This window comes from Zalophus californianus, chromosome 5 (genome assembly GCF_009762305.2).
Source record: "Zalophus californianus isolate mZalCal1 chromosome 5, mZalCal1.pri.v2, whole genome shotgun sequence".
NCBI lineage: Eukaryota > Metazoa > Chordata > Mammalia > Carnivora > Otariidae > Zalophus > Zalophus californianus.
Window position 1 is genome coordinate 88,196,635 of NC_045599.1, and position 27,064 is coordinate 88,223,698.

A 27,064-nucleotide genomic window follows, 5' to 3' on the forward strand; every position below is an offset into this window, starting at 1 on the left:
AATCTACATCCATCAGGCACAGAGTTCTGCCAACAAATCAGCCCAGAGAGGTCCACACCAAGACACATAATAATTAAGATGGCAAAAAATAGTGATGAAGAGAGAATTTTAAAAGCAGCAAGAGAGAAGAAACCAGTTATATACAAGGGAAACCCTATTAGGCTAGCAGTGGATTTTTCAGCAGATTTTGCAGGCCAGAAAGGAGTAGTATGATATAGTCAAAGTACTGAAAGAATAAAACCTGCAGCCAAGAATATCCAGCAAGGCTATCATTCAGAATAGAAGGAGAAATAAATAGTTTCCCAGACAAACAAAAGTAAAGGAATTCATTAACACTAAACCAGCCCTACAAGAAAAGTTTAAAGGGAACTCTTCAAGTGGAAAGGAAAGAGTAAGGAATGTAGGAAGCACAAAAGTAATAAAAATAAGTATATCTATAAAAATCCATCAAAGGGGGGCGCCTGGGTGGCTCAGTCGGTTGTGTCTGCATTCAGCTCAGGTCTTGATTCCAGGGTCCTGGGATCAAGTCCCCATAGGGCTCCTTGCTTAGCAGGGAGCCTGCTTCTCCCCTGCCTGCTGCTCCCCCTGCTTTTGATCTCTCTCTGGCAAATAAAATATTTTTTAAAAAATCAGTCAAAGGACTCACGAAATAAAAGGATATAAAGTATGATACCATATACCTAAAATGTGGAAAAGAGAGGAGTAAAGAATGGGTTCAGCCTTAAGTGACCATCATCTTAATATAGTCTTCTACATATAGGAGATGTTGCATACAAACCAAATGGTAACTAAAATCAAAAACCAATAATATGCAAAAATAAAAAGGGAATTCACGTATATTACTAAAGAAAGCCAACTAGTTGTGAGAAGAGAGCAAGAGAAGAAAGGAATGGAGAAAAACTACAAAAACAACCATAAAACAAGTACCGAAATGGCAATAAATACATACCTATCAATAATTACTTTTAATGTAAATGGACTAAATGCTCCAATCATAAGATGTAGGGTGACAGAATGGATTAAAAAACAAGACCCATCTATATGCTGCTTACAAGAGACTCATTTCAGACCTAAAGACACATACATATTGAAAATGAAGGGATGGAGAAGCATTTATCATGCAAATGGATGTGAAAGGGAAGCTGAGATAGCAATACTTATATTTGACAAAATAGACTTTGAAATAAAGACTGTAACAAGAGACAGAGAAGAACACTATATAATCGTTAAGGGGACAATCCAGCAGGGAAATCTAACAATTGTAAATATTTATGGACCCAACATGGGAGCACCAAGTATTTAGAGGAGTTAATAACAAATATAAAGAAAGTAATAGTAATGCAATAATAGTAAGGGACTTTAACACCCCACTTATGTCAACGGGCAGATCATCCAAACAGAAAATCAAGAAGGAAACAGTGGCTTTGAATGACACATTGGACTGAGAGGATATAACAGATATATTCAGAACATTCCATCAACAAAATACACATTCTTTTCAAGTGTTCATGGAACATTCTCCAGAACAGATCACATATTAGGCCACAAAAAAGTCTCAACAGAGTCAAAAAGATCAAAGTGAATCCATGCATTTTTTCTGACCACAACACTATGAAACTAGAACCACAAGAAAAAACCTGGAAAGACCACAAATACATGGAGGCTAAATAACATGCTACTAAACAATGAATGGGGTCCACCAAGAAACCAAAGAGAAAATCAAAAAATACATGGAGACAAATAAAAATGAAAACATAATGGTCCAAAATCTTTGGGATGCAGCAAAAGCTATTCTAAAAGGGAAATTTATAGCAAAACGGGCCTACCTCAAGATGCATGAAAAATCTCAAATAAAAAACCTAACCGTACACCTAAAGGAGCTAAAACAGAAAAACAAACAAAACCCAAAATCAGTAGAAGGAAGGAAATAACAAAAATTAGGGCAGAAATAAAATAGAAACTTAAAAAAGCAGTAGAACAGATCGATGAAACCAGGAGCTGGTTCTTTGAAAAGATTAACAAAATTGATAAACCTTTAGCTAGACTCATTTAAAAAAAGAAAGAATTCAAATAAAATCAGAAATGAAAGAGGAGAAATAACTGACACCACAGAAATACAAAGGATTACAGGAGAATTTATGAAAAATTATATGCCAACAAATTGAACAACCTAGAAGAAATGGATAAATTACTAGAAATATGGAGCCCTCCAAAATTGAATCAGGAAGAAATAGAAAATTGGAACAGACTGGTTACCAGCAATGAAATTGAATTAGCAATCAAAAGACTCCCAGCAAACAAGTCCAGACCAGATGGCTTCACAGCAAAAGTCTACCGAACATTTAAAGAAGACATAATACCTCTTCTTCTCAAACTATTCCAAAAAATAGAAAAGGAAGGAAAACTTCTAAATTCATTCTACAAGGCATGCATTACCCTGATACCAAAACCATATAAAGAGACTAGAAAAAGAGAACTACGGGCCAGTATCTGTGGTGAACATAGATGCAGAATTCCCCAACACAGTATTAGCAAACTGAGTCCAACAGTACATTTTAAAAAATCATTCACCACCATCAACTGGGATTTATTTCCAGGATCAGGGGTGGTTGAATATTGACAAATCAATGTGATGCATCACATTAATAAGAGAAAGGATAAAAACCATATGCTCATTTCAATAGATGCAAAAAAAAGCATTTGACAAAGTACGACATCGATTCATGATAAAAATCCTCCACAAAGTAGGTTTAGAGGGAACATACCTCAACATAATAAAGGCCTTATATGAAAAACCCAGAGCTAACATCATCCTCAATGGGGAAAAACTGAGAGCTTTTGCCCTAAGATCAAGAACAAGACAAGGATGTCCACTCTCACTTTTATTAACAATACTGGAAATCCTAACCATAGCAATCAGACAAGGAAAAGGGATAAAAGGCATCCAGATTGGTAAGGAAGAAGTAAAACTTTCACTATTTGCAGATGACATGATACTGTATATAGAAAACCCTAAAGACTCCACCAAAAAACTACTAGAATTAATAAACGAATTCAGTAAGGTGCCAGGGCGCAAAATCACTGTACAGAAATCTGTTGCATTTCTGTACACAATAAGCAAAAGAAAGAGAAGTTAAGAAAACAATCCCTTTTACAATTGCAGCAAAAATAATAAAATACCTAGGAATAAACTTAAGGAGGTGAAAGATCTGTACTCTGAAAACTATAAAACACTGATGAAAGAAATTGAAAACAACACAAAGAAATAGAAAGACATTCCATGCTCATGGATTGAGAGAACAAATATTGTTAAGGTATTCATACTACCCAAAGCAGTGTACACATTTAATGCAGTCCCTATCCAAATACCAATAGCATTTTTCACAGAACTAGAACAAACAATCCTAAAATGTGTATGGACCCACAAAAGACCCGAATAGCCAAAACAATCTTGAAAAAGAAAAAGCTCAAAGTATCACAATTCCAGATTTCAAGTTATACTACAAAGCTGTAGTAATCAAAACAGTATGGCACTGGCACAAAAATAGACACATAGATCAGTGGAACAGGATAGAAAGCCCAGAAGCAAACCCATAATTATATGGTCAATTAATCAACAAAAGAGGCAAGAATATGCAATGGGAAAAACAGTCTCTTCATCAAATGGTGTTGGGAAAACTGGACAGCAACATGCAAAAGAATGAGACTGGACCCCTTACATCATACACAAAACTGACTTCGAAATGGATTAAAGACTTAAATGTGAGACTCAAAACTGTAAAAATTCTAAAAGAGAACATAGGCAGTAATCTCTCTGACATTGACTATAGCAGCTTTCTTCTAGATCGGTCCCCTAAGGCAAGGGAAACAAAAGCAAAAATAAACTATTGGTATTACATCAAAATAAAAAGCTTCTGCACAGGGGAGGAAACAGTCAACAAAACTAAAAGACAACCGACTGAATGGGAAAATACATTTGCAAATGACATATCTGATAAAAGGTTGGTATCAAAATATATAAAGAACTTACACGACTCAAAACCCCAAAACCAGATAATCCAATGAAAACATGGTCAGAAGACAGAACAGACATTCCTCCATCTCTATACAGACAGCCGACAGCCAACAGACCCATGAAAAAATGTTCAACATCACTCATCATCAGGGAAATGCAAATCAAAACCACAATGAGATATCACCTCACACCTGTCAGAATGGCTAAAATCAAAAACACAAGAAGCAAGTGTTGGTGAAGACATGGAAAAAGGGGAACCCTCTTGCCCTGTTGGTGGGAATGCAGACTGGTGCAGCCACTGTGGTAGACAGTATGGAGTTTCCTCAAAAAGTTAAAAATTGAACTACCCTAATTGCACTACTGGGTATTTACCCAAAGAATATGAAAATACTAATTCAAAAGAATACATGCACCCCTATGTTTATTGCAGCACTAGTTACAATAGCCAAATTATGGAAACAGCCCAAGTGTCCATCAACAGATGAATGGATAAAGAAGAGTGGTGTATATATGCAATAGAATATTACTCAGCCCTAAAAAAGAATGAAATCTTGCCATTTACAGTGACATGGATGGAGGCAGAGTATAATGCTAAGTGAAATAAGTCAGAGAAAGATAAATACCATATACCAAATACCATATGATTTCACTTATATCTGGAATTTAAGAAAAACCAATGAAGGGAAAAAAGAAACAAACCAAGGAACATACTCTTAACTGTAGAGGACAAACTGATGGTTACCAGAGCGGAGGTGGTGGGGCAGTGGGGGAAATAAGTGATAAGGATTAAGGAGTGTACTTACAATGATGAGCACTGAGCAGTGTGTAGAATTGTTGAATCACTCTGTTGTACACCTAAAACCAATATAGCACTGGATGTGTATTATACTGGAATTAAAAATAAAAACTTAATGAAGTAAAGATTTTATTCGTGGAGCAGAGCGTGTTATATAGAGAAAGGGAAAATAAATATTACAAAGCAAATTGTGCATAGTTTCTTTGTTTCATGTAAAGCCAGAAAATGTTTATCATCTGGTTGTAGAGGTGTTCACTCATCTTTGCAGTATATTTAGAAAGCTACCAAAAATATAGGCATTTCTCCTTGAGCATGTTCTCATGAGCAAATTAGATGTGAAAAGCTTTGTTAATTAGAGTATTACTTACCTTAAGTTCACTATTTTCACAGTCACAATAGAGAATCAGCATAGTTGTAGTGTTATGAGGGAAGGGACAGAGGGAGGGAAGGAAGGATTTGGTTTGGGGGTTTGTGTTTTGGTGAGCACATTTTGAGTTTTTCTGTGGTTTATCTTGACATCGGATAATAGCAGCAATAAGTGTTTTTACTGTGTAATAAAATCATAGGGACATTATATTTAAGCAAAACTAGGTATGATCAGTGGGTAGGTTTTATATGGAAGTTTTTAAACTATATATACTTAAACTATTTCAGTTCTTTTAGTATTTATTGGAATATACGCACTCAGGAATCTTTTACTGATGGTGCACATAATCAAAAATAGTTTGGAAATGACTCCATCTAGGCTCCAACACGTTTTTTCCCCCATCAAAACAGTTACTCTTATAATTTCTGGTGCTTCAATATTAAGATATCAACTGTAGAATTACCACAGAAAATGATATAACATTGGCAGTACTTGTTTCTAAAACCTATGTATTTGTTGTCACAAAGGTAATTAAAATAATTTGAATTTGCAAGGTTTTCATATAAGTGATTTGGTTTCTCTCACTTCCACTTGTGTCCATCAAATTAAAGCAAAACCTAGCTTTTTTTTTTTTTTTTTTTTTTTTTTTTTTTTTTTTTTTTAGAGAGAGCATGAGAGCAGGGGCATGGGGGTGGGAGAAGAGAGAGAATCTTAAGCAGGCTCTCCACTGAGCCACTGAGCACAGAGTTCAATAGTGAGGCTTAATCTAACGACCCTGAGCTGAAATCAAGATTTGGAGGCTTAACTGACTGAGCCACCCAGGTGCCCCCAAATCTAGCTTTTTGTAAAAACACTTTTCCACATTGTTTCAGTTCCATGTTGTTCCATCTATAGTAAGTGCTTTGTGTTCACTTAATGGTCTTAGGATAGTGGGAAAGCAAAAGCTTCTAACATCATTGTGATCCTAGTGTTGGTAGTAAAAATAACGTTTAGCTACAGAAGGTATTTGGGAAAGCTACATCTGAAAGGTACTAATGTCTTATAATAGGAACAACTCTTGAACAGGTTAATGCTACTGTTTAAACGCTGATGCCTACTAACACAAATCAGATGCTCCTTCCCTTTACACATATACCATGCTTTTTATAAATCAATTACATTATACTGGCATCTGGATTAGTATAAAGATCAAATGTAGGTATAATTTTTAATTTGTTGAACTATTTTTGAGACTAACTTAAATACCAATTTTTTTACCACATGCATCATGCAATTTGATATATGACTTTTATTTGTACAGTTTTCCTAAACCTATCATATAAAATGAGGTGTATTAAAAAATTGAACTGCAGTATGTCATCAGTGTGTGAATATATGTATATCTAACTTCTTATATAAGAATGATTTAGCATAACCCTGAGCTGTTAAATGATAGCCATAGTATGACTGTTTATACTAATGTTTTTAATAAAATTAGATCTAATTTGGTCCCTTACTTTCTTTTAGCGAAGAGTAACCAGAATTCAACAAATAGAGAAGGACATACTTCGTATACGACAGCTTTTACAGTCCCAAGCAACAGAAGCAGAGGTTAGTAAGTTGATTTTTTTGTTTGTTTACAGATATAGATATGGAAAAGAAAATATGTCTAATTAATGTGGCATCATTGAAATATAGATGTTTTTTCTAGAGAATTGAGACACTTCGTAAGTTTTTTTCATGAAATTAAATGAATTATCAAAAACCTTGATCATGTTGATCTTTTAATAACTGCTATCAATTAAAATTTATAGAGCCATAAATACAGATACTTTACTTCAGTCCTCAAATTACATATAATCAGATAGCTAACTTAAATTGGCTATTATCAACTAGTAAATAAGCTATTACCTGTCTGTAATTCATGATTAAAACTGATCATACAAATTTATGTTTGCTCCACAGTCCTCATTAAAATTACAGTAAAAGGATAAAATGAAAAAGGCACAAAGACAGGGGAGGTAACAATAAAATTGGGGGAGCTGGAAAGCAGGTAAATAAATGCACGGTTTTAGTATATAGTAGTGAATTAACGCCTAAGTCCGCTGTAGGAAGTCATGAAGCAACTCATTTTATACTGTGGAGTCCTAAAAGGTTCCAAAATATGTACCCCTGGATGTAAGGATTAAAAAAGGTGGCTAAAATTTTAGTTAGAGGATGACTGAAAATTTGTTAAGACGCAGGTAGAGCCTCCAGAGACTGTCTTGAACTCTCAGTAGCAGGTAACTTCTTTCCAATCCCAGCAAAAGAGGAGGGACTTATTCTAGAAAGGGTAAAAGAAAGGGTTTTTAGGTAGAGGTAACCCTAGTGTAACTGAAGTTGGGGTATCATACTAAAAACTGAAATAAGTGAAAATTTACTTATGAATTCTGAAACCCTCACTCACTTCCAAGCTTATAATACAGGCAAGTTTCTAGAAGCAACTTCTCTAAGAAATGTGACTAACCCAAGAAAACAGACCTAAAGGTACTGACATTGGAGGATTCCCCAGTAAAACAACCCAGCTGGACCACCCTATAGAGTAGCTGTAGTTGCCAGTCTTCATCCCTCATGCATAGAGCAGCACTTAACCTTTTCGTAGGTAGCCCACTCTGAAATAGGGATGGACAGCTAAAGACTACCAGACATTTTAAGTAAGTTCCTAAAAAGAAAGATGTAATGGAAAGATGTAATAGTATGCAGAGAGAACACTTTAAAACCTAAAACTAACATTCTCAGATAAAAGAGGATGCATCCATAGCGGTACTAGGAAACGATACTACACAAAAGGAACATTCAGAGAATCCAGGAAAGAGTTCTTGGGAATTAAAAGTGTGGTGGTAGCAGAAATGAAAACTCAGAAAGGTTAGAAGATAAATTTCTCAGAAAATAGAAAGATAAGAGATGGAAGACAGAAAAGATGAGAAAATCAGAGAATCATTTCCGGAGGGTTCACTATTCATATAAAAAGGAGTTCCAGAAAGAGAATGGAGGAGCTAGAAGGAGGAAATTATCACAGAAATAAAAACCCTAGAATTGAGGGGCATAGTTTTCCAAATAAAATGGTCTCTTCGGTATCCAATACCATGGATGAAAATAATCCCACAGCAGGCACATCATGGTACAATTTCATTTCACTAGGAATAAAAAGAAAGTCTTAAAACATTCTAGAGAAGGAGAGGAAGACAAACAAGAAAAAAACAAAACAAAAAACCAGGAATGTAAATGTCTTTAGCTATATAAACAGCAACACTGGGAGCTGGGAAGTAGAATACCAATTTCTTAAAATTTCTGAAAGAAAATTATTTCCAGCTATATTCTAACATCTGTTCGCCTACACCACTGGGTGTCCTGTAATTCCATTCAGTTCTGACACCCAGAGTGCAGACCCCACATTTAAGGATAAAGTCATTCACAAGACTGCCCTCACTTCAGACACCAGCTACCAGTGTCAGGTGTCGTCAAGCCACCTGCACTCTGCCCAGCTTGCTGTACATTCTATTCTAAGTGGGCATATTCTAGTGCAATTCAACTCTGACACTTAACTACCTAGAATTGACATAGCCTATACAGATTAATGGCAGAGTCCTTCACAAGACTACACCTCCCAAGCCACCCATACTTCTGCCCAACTGGCTACAAATTAGGGGCTTCCCACACCCCCCTAGGTTCAGTAGTTCACTGGAGTGACTCAGAACTCACTGGAAATGCTAACATACAATTACAGTTTTATTATAGAGGATACAGATCAGGAACAGCCAAATGAGGAGACCAATATAGGGCAAAATCTGGGGAAAGTGAGGAATAAAGAATGCAGAGCTTCCGTGCTCTCAAAGAATCTTCAACACGTCATTCTCCCAACACATCAATATGTTCATCAACCAGGAAGCTCCACTGAGCTTCAGCGTCCAAAGTTTTATTGGGGTTTCATTATGTAGGCACACTTGATTAAATAGGTAGCTGTATGACTGACCTCAATTTCCAGGCCCCTCTCTTCCTCCTCCCTGGAGGTCAGTCTGGCCCAAAGTTCCAACCTTCTAGGCACCTGTTTTCCTCTATGCCTGACTCTTAATATCATAGGAACTTTGGCTTTAGTACATGTGAATTTGAAATATGCAGAAACATGTATTTGCTAAGTAGGCATTTTAAGTACAAGTACTATGAAGTCATATTCCTAAAAGCAGTTTAACTTGGCTGACTTAAGCCAATAAAAACTCGATATTTGTAATATAAGGAATAAGTGTCCATTTTGCAATGTTGACTGTTAAGGACTGGGGGAGAAAAAGAACAGTATCTCTGCTCCTTTTTCAGTCTCACTGGTATTGTTGTTTGGCAGTATTCTGGTTGTTGCCACCCCTTTGGCTTTCCAGTGTAGTTTATCTTTTTCCCCCCTTGATTAAACTTACTGTAACACTCTGTTTTTTTAAACTATTTTTAAAGAGGCAGCCTTTTGTTTTTATTGAGCAGTACTACATTTTATATTTTCTCTTTTATATTTTCTGCTGCTATTTTCTTGTAGTTTTTGCTGCCATTGTTTTTCTCATTTCTTTAGTTACAGTTTTTTCCTCTTTCTTATATCCTGATTATTGTTGTCTGCATCTAACAGATTCTTTTATATTTTGGAATGAATATTTGCATTTATTTTTTCTAGTTGATTCAATCTTTTATTTGTATGAAGTAGCTCTGTGTATAGCATTTAATGCTCTTCACCTTGAATTTCATTTTGTTTGCTATTAATATTACCACCCTAGCTTTTTGTTACCATTTTCCTACTATAATATATTCCCTGCTGGTATTTCAAAGTTTACCAACTTTCTGTCCTCTGGAAGGCCCTAAAAAATTGTTGTTTGTTCATTGCCACCCTTATTTTCCAGCATGGTTATAAGTTTTTTGCAGGTTGGAGACTTGTTCGTGTTTTTTTATTTGTTCAAAACTTTTACTCGTACCATTGGATCTGGGGCCAGCTGTGCCAACTGTCCACTGTTGTGATCCAGTCTCTTCTTGTTTTCTTTTGTTATGAAAATGATTATATTAGTCATAGCCTACAGTGGTTACATTTAGTCTACTAGTTCAGTGAATGTAGATTAAAGGAAGGTGCCATGTCACATTTAAGAAAGAACCAAAACTTTTTTTTTTTAATTTGCTTTTTAAAGTTTCTTTATTCCATTATTGTTGTTTGGCTAATATAGATAAGTGGGAGGATCTGGAAAATGGAGAAAACCAGGGCTTGGACACTTATAAATTAGTTCACATACAGCGTAGATTAGAAAAGAGAAGATACCTGTCAAATAATTTCTCCACCATGAAGCGTATTACATATAGCACTCTTTGTCCTGCCTCTTGACAGCTCTGGTTTAGGGTCAAGATGCAGTACATAATTCAAGTGATGTAATTATTGCACATGATTCAAATATCAAAAATTACAAAAAGATATGTGAAGGAACCAGTTTACCACTTTCTTGTATATCTTTTCAGAAAAGGTGGATTATTTATCGACAAGCAAATACATTTGGGGAGATCAAAAAGATGGGAGCTGTGAGGAGAGTTGTATCATGGTTGTAAAATCTCTAGAAAATAGCCAGTGAGAGAGCAAGGTGGCTCAGTCAGTTGAGCATCTGACTTCATTTCAGCTCAGGTCCTGAGATGGAGCCCTGCATTGGGCTCTGCTCTCTACAGGGAGTCTGCTTGAAGATTTTCTGTCTGTTCTCGCTCTCAAATAAATAAGTAAATAAATCTTTTAAAAGAAAAAATAGCCAGTGAGAAATATTTATTAAAATCCTATGCAAAGTACTTTTGTAACTATTAGTAAGGAGACAGCTCAATTTAAAAATGGGCAAAAGATTTGAATAGACGTTTCACCAGAAAATGTACAGGAATGGCAGGTAAGCACATGAAAATATGCTCACCGTCATTAGTCATTCAGGAAATGCAAATCAAAACCACAGTGAGATACCACTTTACACCCATTAGGATGGCTATAATCATAAAGACAGATAATAAACACTGGCAAGAATGTAGATAAATAGAAGCCATCATATATTGCTATTGGGAATATAAAATGTGCAGCCACTTGGAAAACAATTTGGCAGTTACTTAAAGTATTAAACAGAGTTATCGTGTGATCCAGCAATTCCACTTCAACTACCTATCCAAGAGAAATGAAAACATATGTTCACACAAAGACTTTAACCTGAATGTTCATAGCAGTATTATTCATAGTAGCCCCCAAAGTAGAAACTATGCAAACGTGTATCAGCTGGTGAATGATTAAACACAATGTGGTATATCTTTACAACTGAATACTGTTCTGCAATAAAAAGGAACAAATTGTTGATACATACTCTAACATGGATCAAGCTCAAAAACATGCTAAGTAAAAGAAACTAGACATGTAAGTCTACATATTTCATTTATAAGAATTGTCTAGAAAAGTTAAATTTATACAGACAGAAAGTAGTTAAGACAGGGGTATGGGTGGGAATGAGGATTAACTATAAATGAGCACAAGGCATCCTATTAGAGTGATAAAAATGGTGCTCGCTTTGGCAGCACATATACTAGAATGATAAAAATGTTCTAAAGCTGGATTATGGTGATGCTTGGTACGCTTACAAAAAATGGTACACTTAAAATGGGTGAATGTTGTGGCATGCAAATATCTCAACAATTTTTTTCATCCCTAGGGTAGAAAACTTTGGGGAAGTTGTCCAGCAACTCTGGAAATGAGGATGCTAATTAGAGTCATTCTTTCATTAGGAATCAGCAACAGTTTCTTTGCCTTTAATGTTAGCAGCAGCTTTGGACCGTGGTAAAGAGTGCTCACTTCGGCAGCACATATACTAAAATTGGACAGTGGTAAAGAGTGCAAGCAGGCCTGTAGCCTAGGATCAGTAAAAGAATAAAGGGAAGTAAAATAACAAATAGAAAGGAGGAGGAGGAAAGAAAACAAAGATAATAAGTGTTAAATATTATTTTGGGCCCTAGAGTCAGGCTTGTGATCCCAGCTCTGACTCTGCCATTTACTAGGTATGTCACCTAAAGCCAGATACTTATCTTCTCTGTGCCTCAGTTTCTTTATCTGTAAAGTGGGGATAATAATAATACCTTACCTCACAGAGTTGGTATGAGGATTAAATAAATCAGTAGATGCCAAGTGATTAGTGCGTAGTAAACATTAGACTTTTTTTTAACTTTATCACATTCATCATCCTGTCATCAAATGGGCCTGGTAATCCTTCACGACTACTATGTTTCTGTGGATCCCCCATTCTTCTTCTCTTGGAAATGACTTTACTAATCTCCCTCCATAATTCCATCTCCTCCTTCATAGAGAAAATAGTAGCTGTTATCAGAACTGCCTGTCCTCCTGTCAAGAGGTGTTCTGCCTTCTTGCCTGTGCTTTGGATTTTCTATTCCTGCCTTTTCAGGAACTTCTTACTCTTATCTCTTTTCTCTCACATATTTATCTCCTTCCTCTTCTGTGGCACCTTTGTATTGCCATTTAAACCTGCTCAAATCTTATCTTTCAAAATATAAAAGGAACCTTCCTCAATTCTGTCTCTCCTTGCAACTACCTTCCTTCATCTCTCCCCTTACCTCCCTCATTGTCTTTTCCCATTCCCCCACTCCACAGGTGTTTCTAGACTCCCAAGTCTGTATTTCCTCCTCACTACTCTTCTTTTTTACCCCACCATTCACTCTTAAAACACACCAATCTAGCTAGTCTCTACTCCATCAGTGACTTCTATATTATTAATTAAATTGATATTTTCAGTCTTCATCTTGACATTTTCTACATTATTAAACACTTCCTGTTACTTGAAATATTTTTCTCTTGGCATTCCATGGCAACACTTTTTTGTTTTTTTCCCCACCTCTTTGGCTTTTATAGGCCCATGCTCTTTTATCTGGACATTAATTGTACACATTCCTTAAGTCTTTATTGCTGTTATCTGTATTATCTTTCCCTTAGACCGTCTCATTTATGCTTATAGCTTCACTTACCTTTTATACACTATTGGCTCTCAAATTCATTTTCCTAGCCCTCAGTTCCAGACTCCTAAATCTATGTGCCTTCTCTGCATCTCCACTTAGATGTCTCAAAGACACCGTAAATCCAACATATTCAAAGCATAATTAACGATCTTCTCCTAAGTCCTTCTTACCATGGCACTCCTCCAAAGAACCCTCACTCCCTTAGTATTACCTTCTCTGCAAGTGACACCATCATTATTCAGTTGTGTGAGTTAAGGAATATAGGAATAATTCGTGACAGCAGATCTCTTCTTCTGTCCCATATGCAGTAATATCAGGTCCTTCAGATTTACCTCTCTGTCCCTACTTCTATCCCTGCCACTGCTTGCCTGGTGTCAGGTACCATCATCTCACACTTAATACATTAGCTTCCAAGCTGGTGTCATCTATATTTCCTACCTACTTAGACCATTTAAAATTAAATTTGACCTTAAAAAATCAATTTACATTAAGTTTTCCCATTAATAGTCTAGTATTGGTTATGTGAGGGCAGGAATGATGTATGAGAATCACACTAAAATTCAACAAAATCAGTAAGTTTTTTTTTTACCGTCTTTTTTTCTACTCTCTGCACCATGATTTTTCTGATGTACTAGAACAAACTACCCCCCCAACCTCAGGTCCTTCGCATATGATCTGTTTACCTAAAACCCTTCCCCAACCCTGACCGTTTTCCCAGAACTCCTGTTCTTTAGATCTCACTTCAAACAGCACTTCCTAAGATGGCTCTTTCCCAAACTGTTAGGCCATGTGATATCCCTCTGCTTATTTATTCTCACAGCACCTTGTACTCTTTTCTTCAGTGTGCTTGTCAAAGTTTTAACATTATTTGATAGTATCCCTGATGAGACTGTAAGCTTGAGGAGTATGTAGAACAGTGTCTTGTTTTGCCAGCACTGTATTCTGTGGCACCTCGTACAAGTAACTAACATAGCAGATGCTCAGGAATTACTTTTACATTGACATCTTTAATTATGTTAGTGTCAAATCTTTGTGTTTTTAGTGGGTTTTTATTCATTTTGCCTCTCGATTAGCTTTGTATTGTCTCTACTTTTATTGAATTTATTGAATTTTATAGTGTGGTTTTCAGATGATCCTATTTTTTCTTCTATTTATGAATTATTGGGGCTATCTCATTTTTGCCTATATATAACTTAGTTTATTGGTGGAAATACTGCATGTAAATTAACTTTTAAGTCACATTTTAAATGGTCTAGGAAAGCTTGATGTTTAAGGAAATTCCAGTGGAAGCCATTTTGTAATATAATTATCCACTATTAAATAAGGCAGGTGTTTTAAAGTGTAATTTTTATTTTTGAGTATCATTTTCCTAGAGCATGCAAGCACATTTGTGCTTCTGTAAAAGATAATGGAAAAATTATTTTACTTTTTCGATTCTGCAGTGTTATTTTTACAGAGTGATTGCTTTATACTGGATATAATCTATCTTGAAACGACTGCTTTTACTGGATATAATCTGTCATTTCATTTCATATAACAGATGGAGGTTACATTAGAAAAGGTTTTTGGTTTTATTCCTATCAGGATCTAAGAGCTTATTGATTTCATGACTTTTATTAGCAGAAGATGTATATATATTCTATGTATAAATACCCGTATACAGAATGTATTTGTAAGCCTAGGTAATAGTTTAACTGTTATATTTACAGCTCCATTAAATGCCAGAACCATGTGACCTTGTGGAAGAGACAAGTATTTGTTCTAGTTGGGTTATATCCCCGAGAGTGATGTGAGCACAGCTGGTGGAGGATGGTATTTCTGTGAGTCTCAGAAAATCCTTTGTCTTGTGCGGCTCTAATGCTCAGGGGACACACTTCACTTTCCTCTTACTGAAATAGTCAACTGCCAACCATGCTGGAGGTTATGAAGTATAAGTGCAGTTCCATGCTTTTGTAAACCTGTATAATTGATGCATTCAGAGTTTTAATACAGGAAAGAAAAAAAGCTGTGGGCTAAGAAAGCATTCACTATTTTTGTATGTAATGATGTTAACTCCATGTTGACAGAGGTCATCTCAGAGCAAGCACGAAGCTGGCTCACATGAAGCTGAGCGGCAGAATGAAGGTCAAGGAGTGGCAGAAATCAACATGGCAACTTCTGGTAGTGGTCAGGTAAATAAATTATTTTATTGGTTTTCTTTTTAATTAGCTATTTAAATATTTTTAAAGGAATATGGAGTGAGATAGTCCTCAGAATGATCTATAAATCTTACTGATTTCCTTAGTCCTAAGTGGATATCTCCAGAAGAATTCAGTGCCAAAATGCTATGTCATTTTTCTTTATTACACCTAACAATAATGCTTTCAAAATTTCTAAGTATGTTTTATAGCTCTAAATTGTGTATTTCTGTTTTAGTCTAAAATGATTAGTGTGGGTAGAGGTTTTTTTTGAAAAATAAATGCTAAACTGCATTTTGGTTATGTATGATTTGACCTAGTTGTTATTGCTTGCATTGAACAGATTTGCTCTTTCTCTAAGGCATTCTTTGCAAAGACATTTTTATGTTTTTAAAAGTGATAAAGACTTTGTTATAATTCTTGTTTTCTGTTGTACTTCAAGGTTACATAAATCTAGAAATCCAAGTTTTATCATTGAAAAAAGTGATACTAATGCTCCTAAAAAGAGACATAGCCTAGTCATGTTTAACCATTATCACATCATTCTTTAGCAAAATTGTGGAAGTCAACTTGATTTTTTTTTTTAATGTAGCACTGTTATCTTGTAATTCTGCCATTAATTTTCTATTAGAGTTTTATCAGAATGTATCATAATATGTCAGAATTTTGTTTGGGGTGTTTGGTCTTCACATTTTTTCAGTGAATATTTTTATGTTATAAATGAGTGATTTTTTAAAAATAGAATTCCACTAAGTTTTTAAAGATAATTTCCCCACTATTGATATGAAATATTCCTGTAGTGTCTGTAGGTTATTTTTGATTTAATATTATTTAAAAGAGCATGGGTTAAAATTTAAAGCTTAAAATGTCTCATATTTAAGGGGCACCTGGGTGGCTTAGTTGGTTAAGCATCTGCCTTCAGCTCAGGTCATGATCCCAGGGTCCTGGGATCAAGTCCTGCATCCGGCTCCTTGCTCAGTGGGGAGCCTTCTTCTCCCTCTCCCTCTGCCTGCCACTCTGCCTACTTGTGCTCTCCCTCTCTCTCTGTCAAATAAATAAATAAAACCTTTAAAAAAACAAAAATTGGGGCACCTGGGTTGCTGAGTCGGTTAAGTGTCTGCCTTTGGCTTGGGTTGTGATCTCAGGGTCCTGGGATCAAGTCTGGTATCAGGTTCCCTGCTCAGCAGGGAGCCTGCTTCTCCCTCTGCTTGTGCTTGTGTACTCTCTCTCTCTGACAAATAAATAAAATCTTAAAAAATATATTAAAAAAATTTTTTTAAGTTTTTAAAAATGTCTCATATTTAAGCATTTAAAGTTATTTTACTGAGTTAAAAGATATTTCATTTTAGTATTACTAGTTAGCATTATACTGGGGAAAACTCTTCAGTTATAGATGGTAAATTGGGGCAAAAGAAATTATATTTTAACATATTTGAGTTATTTTGACTATATTTTTTTCTACCTTTAGGGAATTATTTGGGAAATTATGTTTTCCTACATATATGTAGAAGAAAAGAAAGAAAAGTTTCAAGCTCTTGACAGAAAAAACTGTTTGCTTAGGATTAGACCTTTCGAAATATGTATTTGGTTACTTTTAGTCACTGTTTAAAACAATACTACAGCTGCTCCAAATCCTGATGTAGCCAAGTGATACAAACCTGTGGGACAGTGATTCAGTTAGCCACGATTTCTTTAAACTATCTTAATAGGATCTGTACACATGATAACCTCTTGGGGTTTGTTCATTTGTTTTATTTTACTATTTGCTCCAGAAATAAAAGCCATTGACAATAACTCTGAATTTCTCAGGATCAAAGTAGCATGATCCAGCAAAGCTTCTGTCCTGGTGCACTTACCGCTACCACTGTGTGCAAGTTCCTTGTACACCCTCTCTCTCCTGGTTTCCTGCCTGCCATCCACCCTGCCAGAATGATCTTTGCAAAGAGTAAATCACCCTCTTTAAAACCTTTATTGGCTTCCGTTCGTTTTTAGAATAAGATAACCCTTTATTAGGACCTATATAACCAGGCTCCTGCCTAACTCGTCAGCTTTACATCACGCTTTGCTGTCACTACTTCAGCCACACTGGCCTTTCAGTACCTCATATTTATTGGGCCTCCTTTTTCCACAGCCTGTACACAATCTATACCCCTTCTTTACAGAGCTCTTCTCATCCCATTTCACTCCATTAAGATCAGTTCATGTGTCTTTGCATTTAAGCATGACTTTCTCAAGAGGCTTGAACAGTTCAAATCCCATTGTTATAAGCAGTCCTAGAATATTCCTCTCTTTGAAGACTACCACATATGCAGTTGTACATTTATTTGTGTGATTATTTGATTAATATTGATTTCCCCCACTAGATTGTAAGCTCCAGAAGGGCAAAGATTTTATCTAGTTTTGTCCATTTTCATATCTTCACAGTCCCTGGTATATAGTAAATAACAGTAAATATATGTTGGTTGGAAGGAAGATCTTGTATCCCTTCTAGAAATAGTGTTTCTTGATCTGTGATTAATCTTCCCTGGAAGTTAAATGGAAAGAGAAAGCTGGAAGTAAATTATACAGGTCAGATCCCTGCTTGCTTAGTATATAACTACATGTATAATTCATTTATGAATTGATTCTTAGCTTTTCTATTTAAAGTTTAGAACCAGATCTCTAGTGATAGCCAGTAAGTAATGATGAAGTTCAGTCAAGAATGGGAAAGAAATGAAATGATAAGAGAATGCTTTGTGGCTAATGAGCATTTTAAAACTTTACTATGGAAAATTTCAAACATATACAGAGGCAGATAAAATAATACAGTAATCCACATGTACCCTATTCCACTTTGCCCTCCCATTTTATTTTTGAAGAAGATCCGACATCATCATCATTTCTTCCATAAATATTTCACTCTGTATTTCCAAAAGATAACAACACTTTTTAAAAATATGTAACTGGGGCGCCTGGGTGGCTTAGTCATTAAGCGTCTGCCTTCGGCTCAGGTCATGATCCCAGGGTCCTGGGATCGAGTTCCGCATCAGGCTCCCTACTTAGCGGGGAGCCTGCTTCTCACTCTCCCTCTGCCTGCCGCTCTCTCTCTCTGTCAAATAAATAAATAAAAATCTTTAAATAAATAAATAAATAATAAATAAAAATACATAACTATTCGGGGGGGGTGCGCCTGGCTGCCTCAGCTGGTAGAGCATGTGACTCTTGATCCCAGGGTTGTGAGTTCAAGCCCCACATTGGGTGTAGAGCTTACTTTAAAAAAAAAAAACTGAAACTATGTAACTACACTGCCATTATTACATTCCCAAAGGAACCAACAGTAATAGCATCAATATCTAGTCAGTATCCAAATCTGCAGTTGTTTTCATAAATGTCATAATTTTTCACAGCTTATTTGACTCTTTCTAGGTAAGGTTCATGCTTTGGGATTAGTTAATAAGTCTCCAGAGTTTTGTGGGGTTTTTTGTTTGTTTGTTTTTAAAGATTTCACCTATTTATTTGACAGAGAGAAAGCAAGCAAGCACAAGCAGGGAGAGGGAGAAGCAGGCTCCCCACTGAGCAGGGAGCCCGATGCGGGGCTTAATCCCAGGACCCTGGGATCCTGACCTGAGCTGAAGGCAGACACTTAACATACTGAGCCACCCAGGCGTCCCTCCACAAAGTTTCTTTTAATCTCTAGGTTCCTTTTTTGTCTCTTGTTTTCTGGATGTTTATTAGTTGAAGAATGAAAGTTCTTTGTTTTATACAGTTTTCCATAGGCTGGATTTTGCTGATAACATCTTCATGGTGTGTAGTTTGACATTTTTCTCTGTCCACTATATTTCCTGTAAATTGGTATTTGGATCTAGAGATATGATCAGCTTTGGATTTTCAATCCTTGTTTTGTTTTGTTTTGTTTTTGCAAGTGTTTTAAGGGCGGCATTGTGGTCTTCTGGTCTTCAATCAGGAAGTATATAATGTCTGGTTGTCTTATCTTTTTGTGATATTAACAGTAACTGATACCTTATACCCAGCTCCATTAATTCATTAGGGGGTACAAAATTAGCTGGGAAACTTATATAAGGAGAAATTCTTGTGTACTGTTTGATTACTTCCATGTACAATTTAATTAGGAAGAAAAGGGGATAAATGCTTGCTTCTTCCCCTCCTTAGGCCAGGTTTCACAGTGACGTAGAGACTCCTGCTGCCTGTGAAATAGAAACCCTGGAGTCACTTTCTAAAGTGAGTAAGTAGGAAGAGACAAGAGGGGTTCCGACCCAGGAGGAATACTTGAAATTGACTGTATCCCCACTCCACTAAGTGCAGCCATCAGGCATAGCCCTTCTAGGCCTCTTCAGTGAACTTTTGAGTGCCTGTCTCTTTTGGCAGTGGCTATTTAAGGATGAATAAGGGAAAAACAGAAAATAAAGAGATGCTTGATTTTAATATGTAGTGATTAAAAGAAATTATAGTTACTTGGAAGGGCCCCCTCCAGCCATTCATCTTATCCCCACCTCTGTATTTGCCACCCATTTTTCACTTTACTGTTCACCTTTTACCCCACTCCTTTCACCAAAAGATAATATAAAATTCATTCATCAATGTTCAGCATCTGTTTACTAAGCATCTGTATTATGCCAAGACTGTTCTCAGCCCCAGGATATGGGAATGAGCTAGGTACGTGCTACCTTTTCCTTAAGAAACTTACAGTCTAGACTGTTGAATCACAGATCTGTACTTCTGAAACAAATAATGCAACATATGTTAAGAAAAAAAGAAAAAGAAGAAGATAGCAGGAGGGGAAGAATGAAGGGGAGTAAGTCAGACGGGGAGACGAACCATGAGAGACGATGGACTCTGAAAAACAAACTGAGGGTTCTAGAGGGACGGAGGGAGGGGGATGGGTTAGCCTGGTGATGGGTATTAAAGAGGGCACATTCTGCATGGAGCACTGGGTGTTATGCATAAACAATGAATCATGGAACACTACATCAAAAACTAATGATGTAATATATGGTGATTAACATAACAATAAAAAATTAAAAGAAACTTACAGTCTAAAAGTAAGACAGATGAGCAGTTTCCACAAAGTGTGTTAAGTATTATGAGAGGGCAAGTACATAGTGTTACAGGAACACGTATTAGAAGCACTTAACTAGTGTTAGGGTGATGTTGGTCCTAGAGAAAGTTATAAATTAATTTATTATGACACCTCAAAAATGATTGGGTAAATTAGGTACCATATCTAGGTGAAAGATGATGGTGGTCTCAGGATTAGGGGAACAATTGATAGATTTGAGAGAGTCAGTTGGTTGGTGGATATCTGAGTGCCTGAGAATATTTAGGAAATAGAATCCGTAAGGTTTGGTGTTGGATATGACAGTTAAGGGGGAAGGGGAAAGAAGTAAAGAGTGACTTCCAGGTTTTTGTCATAGGCAGCTAGGACGATGGTGATACAATTCAGTGATAACTCTAGATGAGGAGGAGGTTTGTGGAAGAAAATAATCTAGTTTCAAAAATGTTAAAATTAAGGTTAAGTTTGAAGGTGTTAAATATGAGACACTGAAGTAGAAATGTCAGGTAGGCTGTTAGAAATTTGAGTTTGGAATTGAAGGGAAGGGTGAAGAATGTGATGATAACTGGGGTATGGAAGATTTTTACATCCCCTGTGTTTATAGAGCGAGAAGATGAAGACCTGGGCTAACATCGTAAAGCAAGGGAATCATATTGTTCCAAGAAAGAGGAAACAGTTAACATTATTCACCACTGATCATGAGGACTAAAAAAATCTGCATTGGGTTTTACCAAAATAAGGTCATTGGTGATCTTAGCAAGAGCAATTTCATTGGCTTTCTTCCCTACCATATTGTACTGAAGTGAGTTGAGGCTTAAATGGAAGGTTAAAAAGTAGAAGAGAGCAGGGTGCCTGGTGGACTTAGTTAATAGAGCCTGCAACTTTTGGTCTCAGGGTTGTGAGTTTGAGCCCCACATTGGATGCAGAGATGACTTTAAAATAAAATCTTAAAAAAAAAAAAAGTAGAAGAGAGCAATTCTAGCTAACTCAGAAAGTGAACAGGCTGTTATCTGATGCAGAATACAGATTTGAGAGAAAATTTGCAGATTATTTTTTTAAGATAGAAGAGATGAGCATGCTTGAATGACAATGAGAAGGAATCAGTAGAGGGAAAGGATCCAGAACACACATGAAGGGATGGGCCACAGAAGGATGCAACAGCAGAAGGTAGAGATGGATATGGTGTCAGGTTATTTTGTTGGTTTGGTAGCAAAAAGTTGAAGTTTTGTCTGATGGCTTCTATTTCCCCGTAAATTAGAAGGTAAAATTATTTGTGGTAAAGGAAGAATAGTCAGTTTTGTACAAAAGGAGGCCTGTATAAAATAGCCAGTGTAGGGGCACCTGGGTGGCTCAGTTGTTGAGCGTCTGCCTTTGGCTCAGGTCATGATCCCAGGGTCCTGGGATCCAGCCCCGCATCAGGCTCCCTGCTCTGTGGGAAGCCTGCTTCTCCCTCTCCTTCTGCCTCTGCTTGTGTTCCCTCTCTCACTGTGTTTCCCTCTGTCAAATAATAAAATCTTAAAAAAAAAAAAATAGCCAGTGTAAGGAAAGAAAGGAGAGCTGACTAGGGAAACAAAGACTGCAGGTACAGTAGTAAGGGCCCAAATGTATTGGTGACCATAAATGTTAAATGCGCAGCATCCTGGAGAGTTGTGTTATTTTCTCACATGCTCAGATTTCTCAGATACTGCTCAGCAGTCCATATCAGGGTGTAGAAAAAAAACAGTTGGATTCATCTGTAATTACGATGTTTGCAGGCCAGTGGGATGGAATAACCATGGAGTAAAGCTATTGAAAACTAGCTAAGAGAATTAATGGAGGTGATATACTGCAAGAAATCCAAGCTGGAATATGTAGAGAGATCCATGACTTGCTATTCCAGTCATTTCGAAGAAACTTTCTTGGGGAAGGTTAAAGGAGATTGCTAGAAGAATAGGCTATCAGAGTTACCACAGGATAACTAAATGTGTTATTTAGAGATGGTGCATTTTGGGGTAATGGAAATAGTCCAGGATATAATCATTGAGGTCAGTGGCTAAAATGGAGTAGAGGAGAAAAATGTCTTTGAAGATGATATCAGAGAACTGAGGGGCCAAGGTTTTGAATGGGTTATGTGCACGGATGTTGAAGTTATCCAGAATGATGCAATAGTTAAAGTGGAAGGAGGTCAGTGACCCTTGTGCCAAAGTAATGTTTGGGTATAGTGATTGGGAGGTCAGAAATTATGATAGGACTGGGAAAGAGGGGAAAGGCGATTATAACACAAAGAGATTTGGGCCTTTTACAGGGTTTCAAAATGATTTAGAGTGAGGAAAACATAGACTTACACTGCCTCCTGACTCTGCGAAGTACATGGCTTGTAGGAGAGAAGGCTGCAGCCAGAAGGGGTTTCCTGTGAGAGCCAGGTTTCGGGGAAAGCCAGGAGTAACAGCAGCAGTAGGTGAAAAGTTGAGGATTCATGCCACACAGAATCTAGATTCCCCAAGAAAGGTTGGATAGGAAAGAACACAGTGGGAAAAAAGGGTCTCACACTTTACAGCCGAGAGTTGAGAATGATGTAGGTAGAGAATACTTGTATCTTGAACAGCGAGCAAGGCCAGTTCCAGAGATGTGCAAGATGACTGCTTTAACAGGTCTTGAGTTTGTGAGAGAGTTAATCACACTCAAATGTCTTCAGAATTTACTCATGAATTGGGTAGAAAACACTTCTTAGGAAATTACCATTTCTTGTGAGTTATCATTTCCCTCTGAAAGATGTTGGCACAGGTCTAGTCATAATAAAAGGGCCCAGGAAAGATTCTCAAGGCCGAAGTTCTATAGGTCGTGTGGGTATGGGAATGTTTTCTTGGTATCTCCTTATAATAAATAAATCTGGGGGCTGGGTGGCTCAGTTGTTGAGCATCTGCCTTCAGCTCAGGTCATGATCCTAGGGTCCTGGGATCGAGCCCCGCATTGGGCTCACTGCTTGGCGAAAAGCCCGCTTCTCCCACTCCCCCTGCTTGTGTTCCCTCTCTTGCTGTGTCTCTCTCTGTCAAATAAATACATAAAATCTTAAAAAAAAAATGTATCTGAATTTCTGTCTAGGTAGATTGGGAGAAGGGGAAGTGTCCCAAAATCAAGGAGCTGATTTCTTTCAGTACAGGAAGATACTTAGATTGAAGCTTAAAGATAATTTGATATCTACACTGAAGTGAATGCCAGAAACATGTTTTTTATTGTAAAAATAGGTTTTCCCTTGTTTTATAATTTAGCTCCTTGTTTCTCTTTTGTTTCAAACAGTGTATTAGTTATCTGTTGCTACCTAACAAATGTAGCAGCTTAAAACAGCAAACATTTGTTTCTGTAGGTCAGGAATCCTGGTGCAGCCTAGTTGAGTGCCTCTGATTCAGGGTCTCTCATAAGACTACAGTCATGGCGTTGGCTGGGACCACAGTCATTTCAAGGCTTGACTAGGGAAAGATCTGCTTCTAAGCTCACCCAGAGGGCTATTGGCAGACCTCATGTCCTTACCGACTGTTGGCCAGAGAAATCAGTTCCTTGCCACCTGGGCCTGGCCATAGAGCAGTTCACAACATAGTGGCTGGCTTCCCTCAGAGAAAACAAGAGAAGGTACCCATGGTGGAAGCCACAGTCTTTGTAACCTTATCTTGGAAGTGACTTCTCATCTCCTCTGCAGCATTCTTTTCACCAGAATCCAGTCCCTAAATCTAGCCCACACTCAAAATGAGGGGATTACATTACATTAGGGCATGACTGCCAGGAGACAAGGATCACCGGGGTTGCCTTACAGCCTACCTACCACAAACGTTCAGATATCCTCAAAGATAATATGTTTGCGTCAGGATACAGAGTCATTCACCTTCTCCTGTAGACCAAGAAAGGACCCTTGCCTGAATTTACTTTAAAAGAAAACCCTGACTATTCTCTACCCTGAATCTTGGTTCCTCAAATCCATCCTCCTTATTACAACCAGAATAAGCTCTTTATGTCCAAATTTATTTGCAGTTTTGTCCCCACTCCAACTCCCACTGCCACACACTGTATTCTTTCTTACCTTTGCTTAATGCTTCTGCCTTTGCTTAATGTTGGGCTGCCCTGAGGCTAATGCACAAAGGAGATTACAAGGTCTGTTGATTCCAAAATTTAAGGATATTGGGTACATTCAGAGATAGTGACTTTTTCCAACTAATTGAACCCTCCAGAGTAGAGATAAACAACTCACAATCCTCAAACCTGTTTTTCCCATAATGGGAAAAACACCCCTTTGCCACACCCCATTCTCCAATTAGCAAGAGTATCTATATGTGAAAGAACCAGCAAAGGTGTCCTCTGCCCACATATTCTTACAGATTTTACTACTAGCTCCTCTTTCATTCATAACAAATATTTTGTGGATACCTACTGTGAACTTAAAACTACCCTTGGTACTGAGAATATAACAGTGAACAGAATAAAGTTTCTGCCCTCAAAGAGTTTATATTCTAGCTTTTCCTTTTGAAAGATTAAGAATTGTAACAGAATACCTGCCAATATTGCTTTCTAATTGGATGTATTCTTATAATCATTATTCTTAATCATTAATGAATGGCTTTAGGTATAGCCAGTATTTTGATAGGTCCCACATATTTATCTGTAGTCCCTACTCCTGTCCAGAGTTGCATCTGTGTTTTCAGATGCCCGTTGTGCATTTTTACTGTATGTCAGTATATTGATTGGTGATCTCAGGTCCCACACTGAAACCCATCATCTCTTCCTGGGTTTCATGTATTCACACTGCCTGCACTATCCGCCCATTTATCCAAGCTCAGCGCCTCCAAGTTGTCCTTGGTTCCCAGCATCTCTTTACTCATATCTAGTCAGTTAGCAAACCAATTGATACTGTCCTCTAAATATAGGGTATCCCCAACTCCCTATTCCTACTTCCTTTCTTTGTGCCCTCATGATGGCTCAGCTATTGAAAGTACCCTCTTCCTGATTTCCCACTGTGATCTCTCCATTCTGTCTTTTTTTTCCCTTTTTTAAAATTTTTTATTGTTATGTTAATCACCATACATTACATCATTAGTTCTTGATGTAGTGTTCCATGATTCATTGTGCATAACACCCAGTGCTCCACACAGAACGTGCCCTCTTTAATACCCATCACCAGGCTAACCCATCCCCCCACCCCCCTCCCCTCTAGAACCCTCAGTTTGTTTTTCAGAGTCCATCGTCTCTCATGGTTCGTCTCCCCCTCCATTCTGTCTTTTATACTCTTTCAGGGTGTGATTCTGGGGGTGCCTGGCTGGCTCAGTCAAAAGAGCACACAACTCTTGATCGCAGTCAGGGTCATGAGTTCAAGCCCCGTGTTGGGAGTAGAGATTACAAAATGAAACTTAAAAAATAAATAAAGATATAATTCTGGTTGTGCCACCCTCCTGCCGAAAGTCTAGTGGCTCTACAACATCCACAGCTTGAAAGCAACATCTTTAAAATGACTCATGAGACACTTAATAATTTAACCCAACCTTCATCTCCCATCATACACCTTGTGTTCTGTCCACATTAAACAAACACCCCATGCTCTCCATATTTATACCTTTATACAGACTGCTGCATTTGTCTCCTACCCCAGAATTCAAGGCCTACCTTAAACGTTACTTGTTTTATGCAACCTTTAATAGTTCCTTATACCAAGTAGTTGTTTTTTCCTGTTTTCCTCCAATATTTTATTATTTTTTTCTCCTCAGTATTTTATACCTTTTTATACTATGGTGCTTATCATATCACATTGCAATTATTGATCTTTTCATGTCTTTCTCTAATTAAGTTTTAAGCAGTCCTTCTCTGTACTGTGAGTTCCTGGAGAACTGGACTATACCTAATTCCAAGTTAGTTTTGTGGTAATTTAGAGCATTTCATCAACTAATAAAGCTTTCTGTCAATAAATTTATCTTTAACTGAATGTGATTTCATGTCTTTTGATCTGTGAAAAAATACCGCTCTTAGAATTTCTCAGTGTTTGGTTATTTCCCACACTGTATTTAACTTTTCTTCAGTTTTTCTTTAAAATCTACTAAAGTTCACAGGTAAAAATACTCATTTTGAGCAGTTAAAATGTCCAGACTTTTCATGCTGTATTTAGCTATTTACCCTAAAGACAGTTCATTTGGTGCTCCTTAACATGAAGTTAACTCTACTTATTTATAATCTAAATTACACTATCCATAATTTGCTTAATTTCTAGGGTTCAACTACTCGAATGGATCATGAAACAGCCAGTGTTTTGAGTTCTAGTAGCACACACTCTGCTCCTCGAAGGTTGACAAGTCATCTGGGAACCAAGGTAACAGAAGATGATAAGCTCTGGTCACTAATACTAAGAGTACTTAGCTAAAACATTCTTCACTCATCTTTTAAATTCAACTAGAAGAGAATTCTGGTTCCATCACCACAGTCTCTTCTTAAGGAAACATCTTTATACAGAAGAGTACAAAGGAAAAATGAGGATTATAAAAAGTGCCAATTTAGCTAGTTCTTTATTCTTTCTCAGCCGTATCATCCACTTCTCTGCAAGTATCCTAAGCTCCAGCCAGACTGGCTTACTTACTTGCTGCTTCCCAAGCACTCCGTGGGACTTTGTGCCTCTGTGCGTTGCCTGAGGTAGTAC

General features: G+C 37.1%; 1 protein-coding gene across 6 annotated transcripts in view; it reads left to right on the forward strand.

Annotated features, from left to right (window-relative positions):
- The window catches only part of APC (APC regulator of WNT signaling pathway), a 129,461-nt gene that overhangs the window by 77,286 nt on the left and 25,111 nt on the right, over positions 1–27,064 (forward strand). For all 6 annotated transcript variants that reach the window (XM_027604725.2, XM_027604727.2, XM_027604729.2 and 3 more), the window contains 3 exons: positions 6,685–6,768; positions 15,258–15,362; positions 26,642–26,740. In XM_027604725.2, coding sequence (XP_027460526.1) covers positions 6,685–6,768; positions 15,258–15,362; positions 26,642–26,740 — 288 coding nt within the window. The remainder of the gene's footprint in view (positions 1–6,684; positions 6,769–15,257; positions 15,363–26,641; positions 26,741–27,064) is intronic.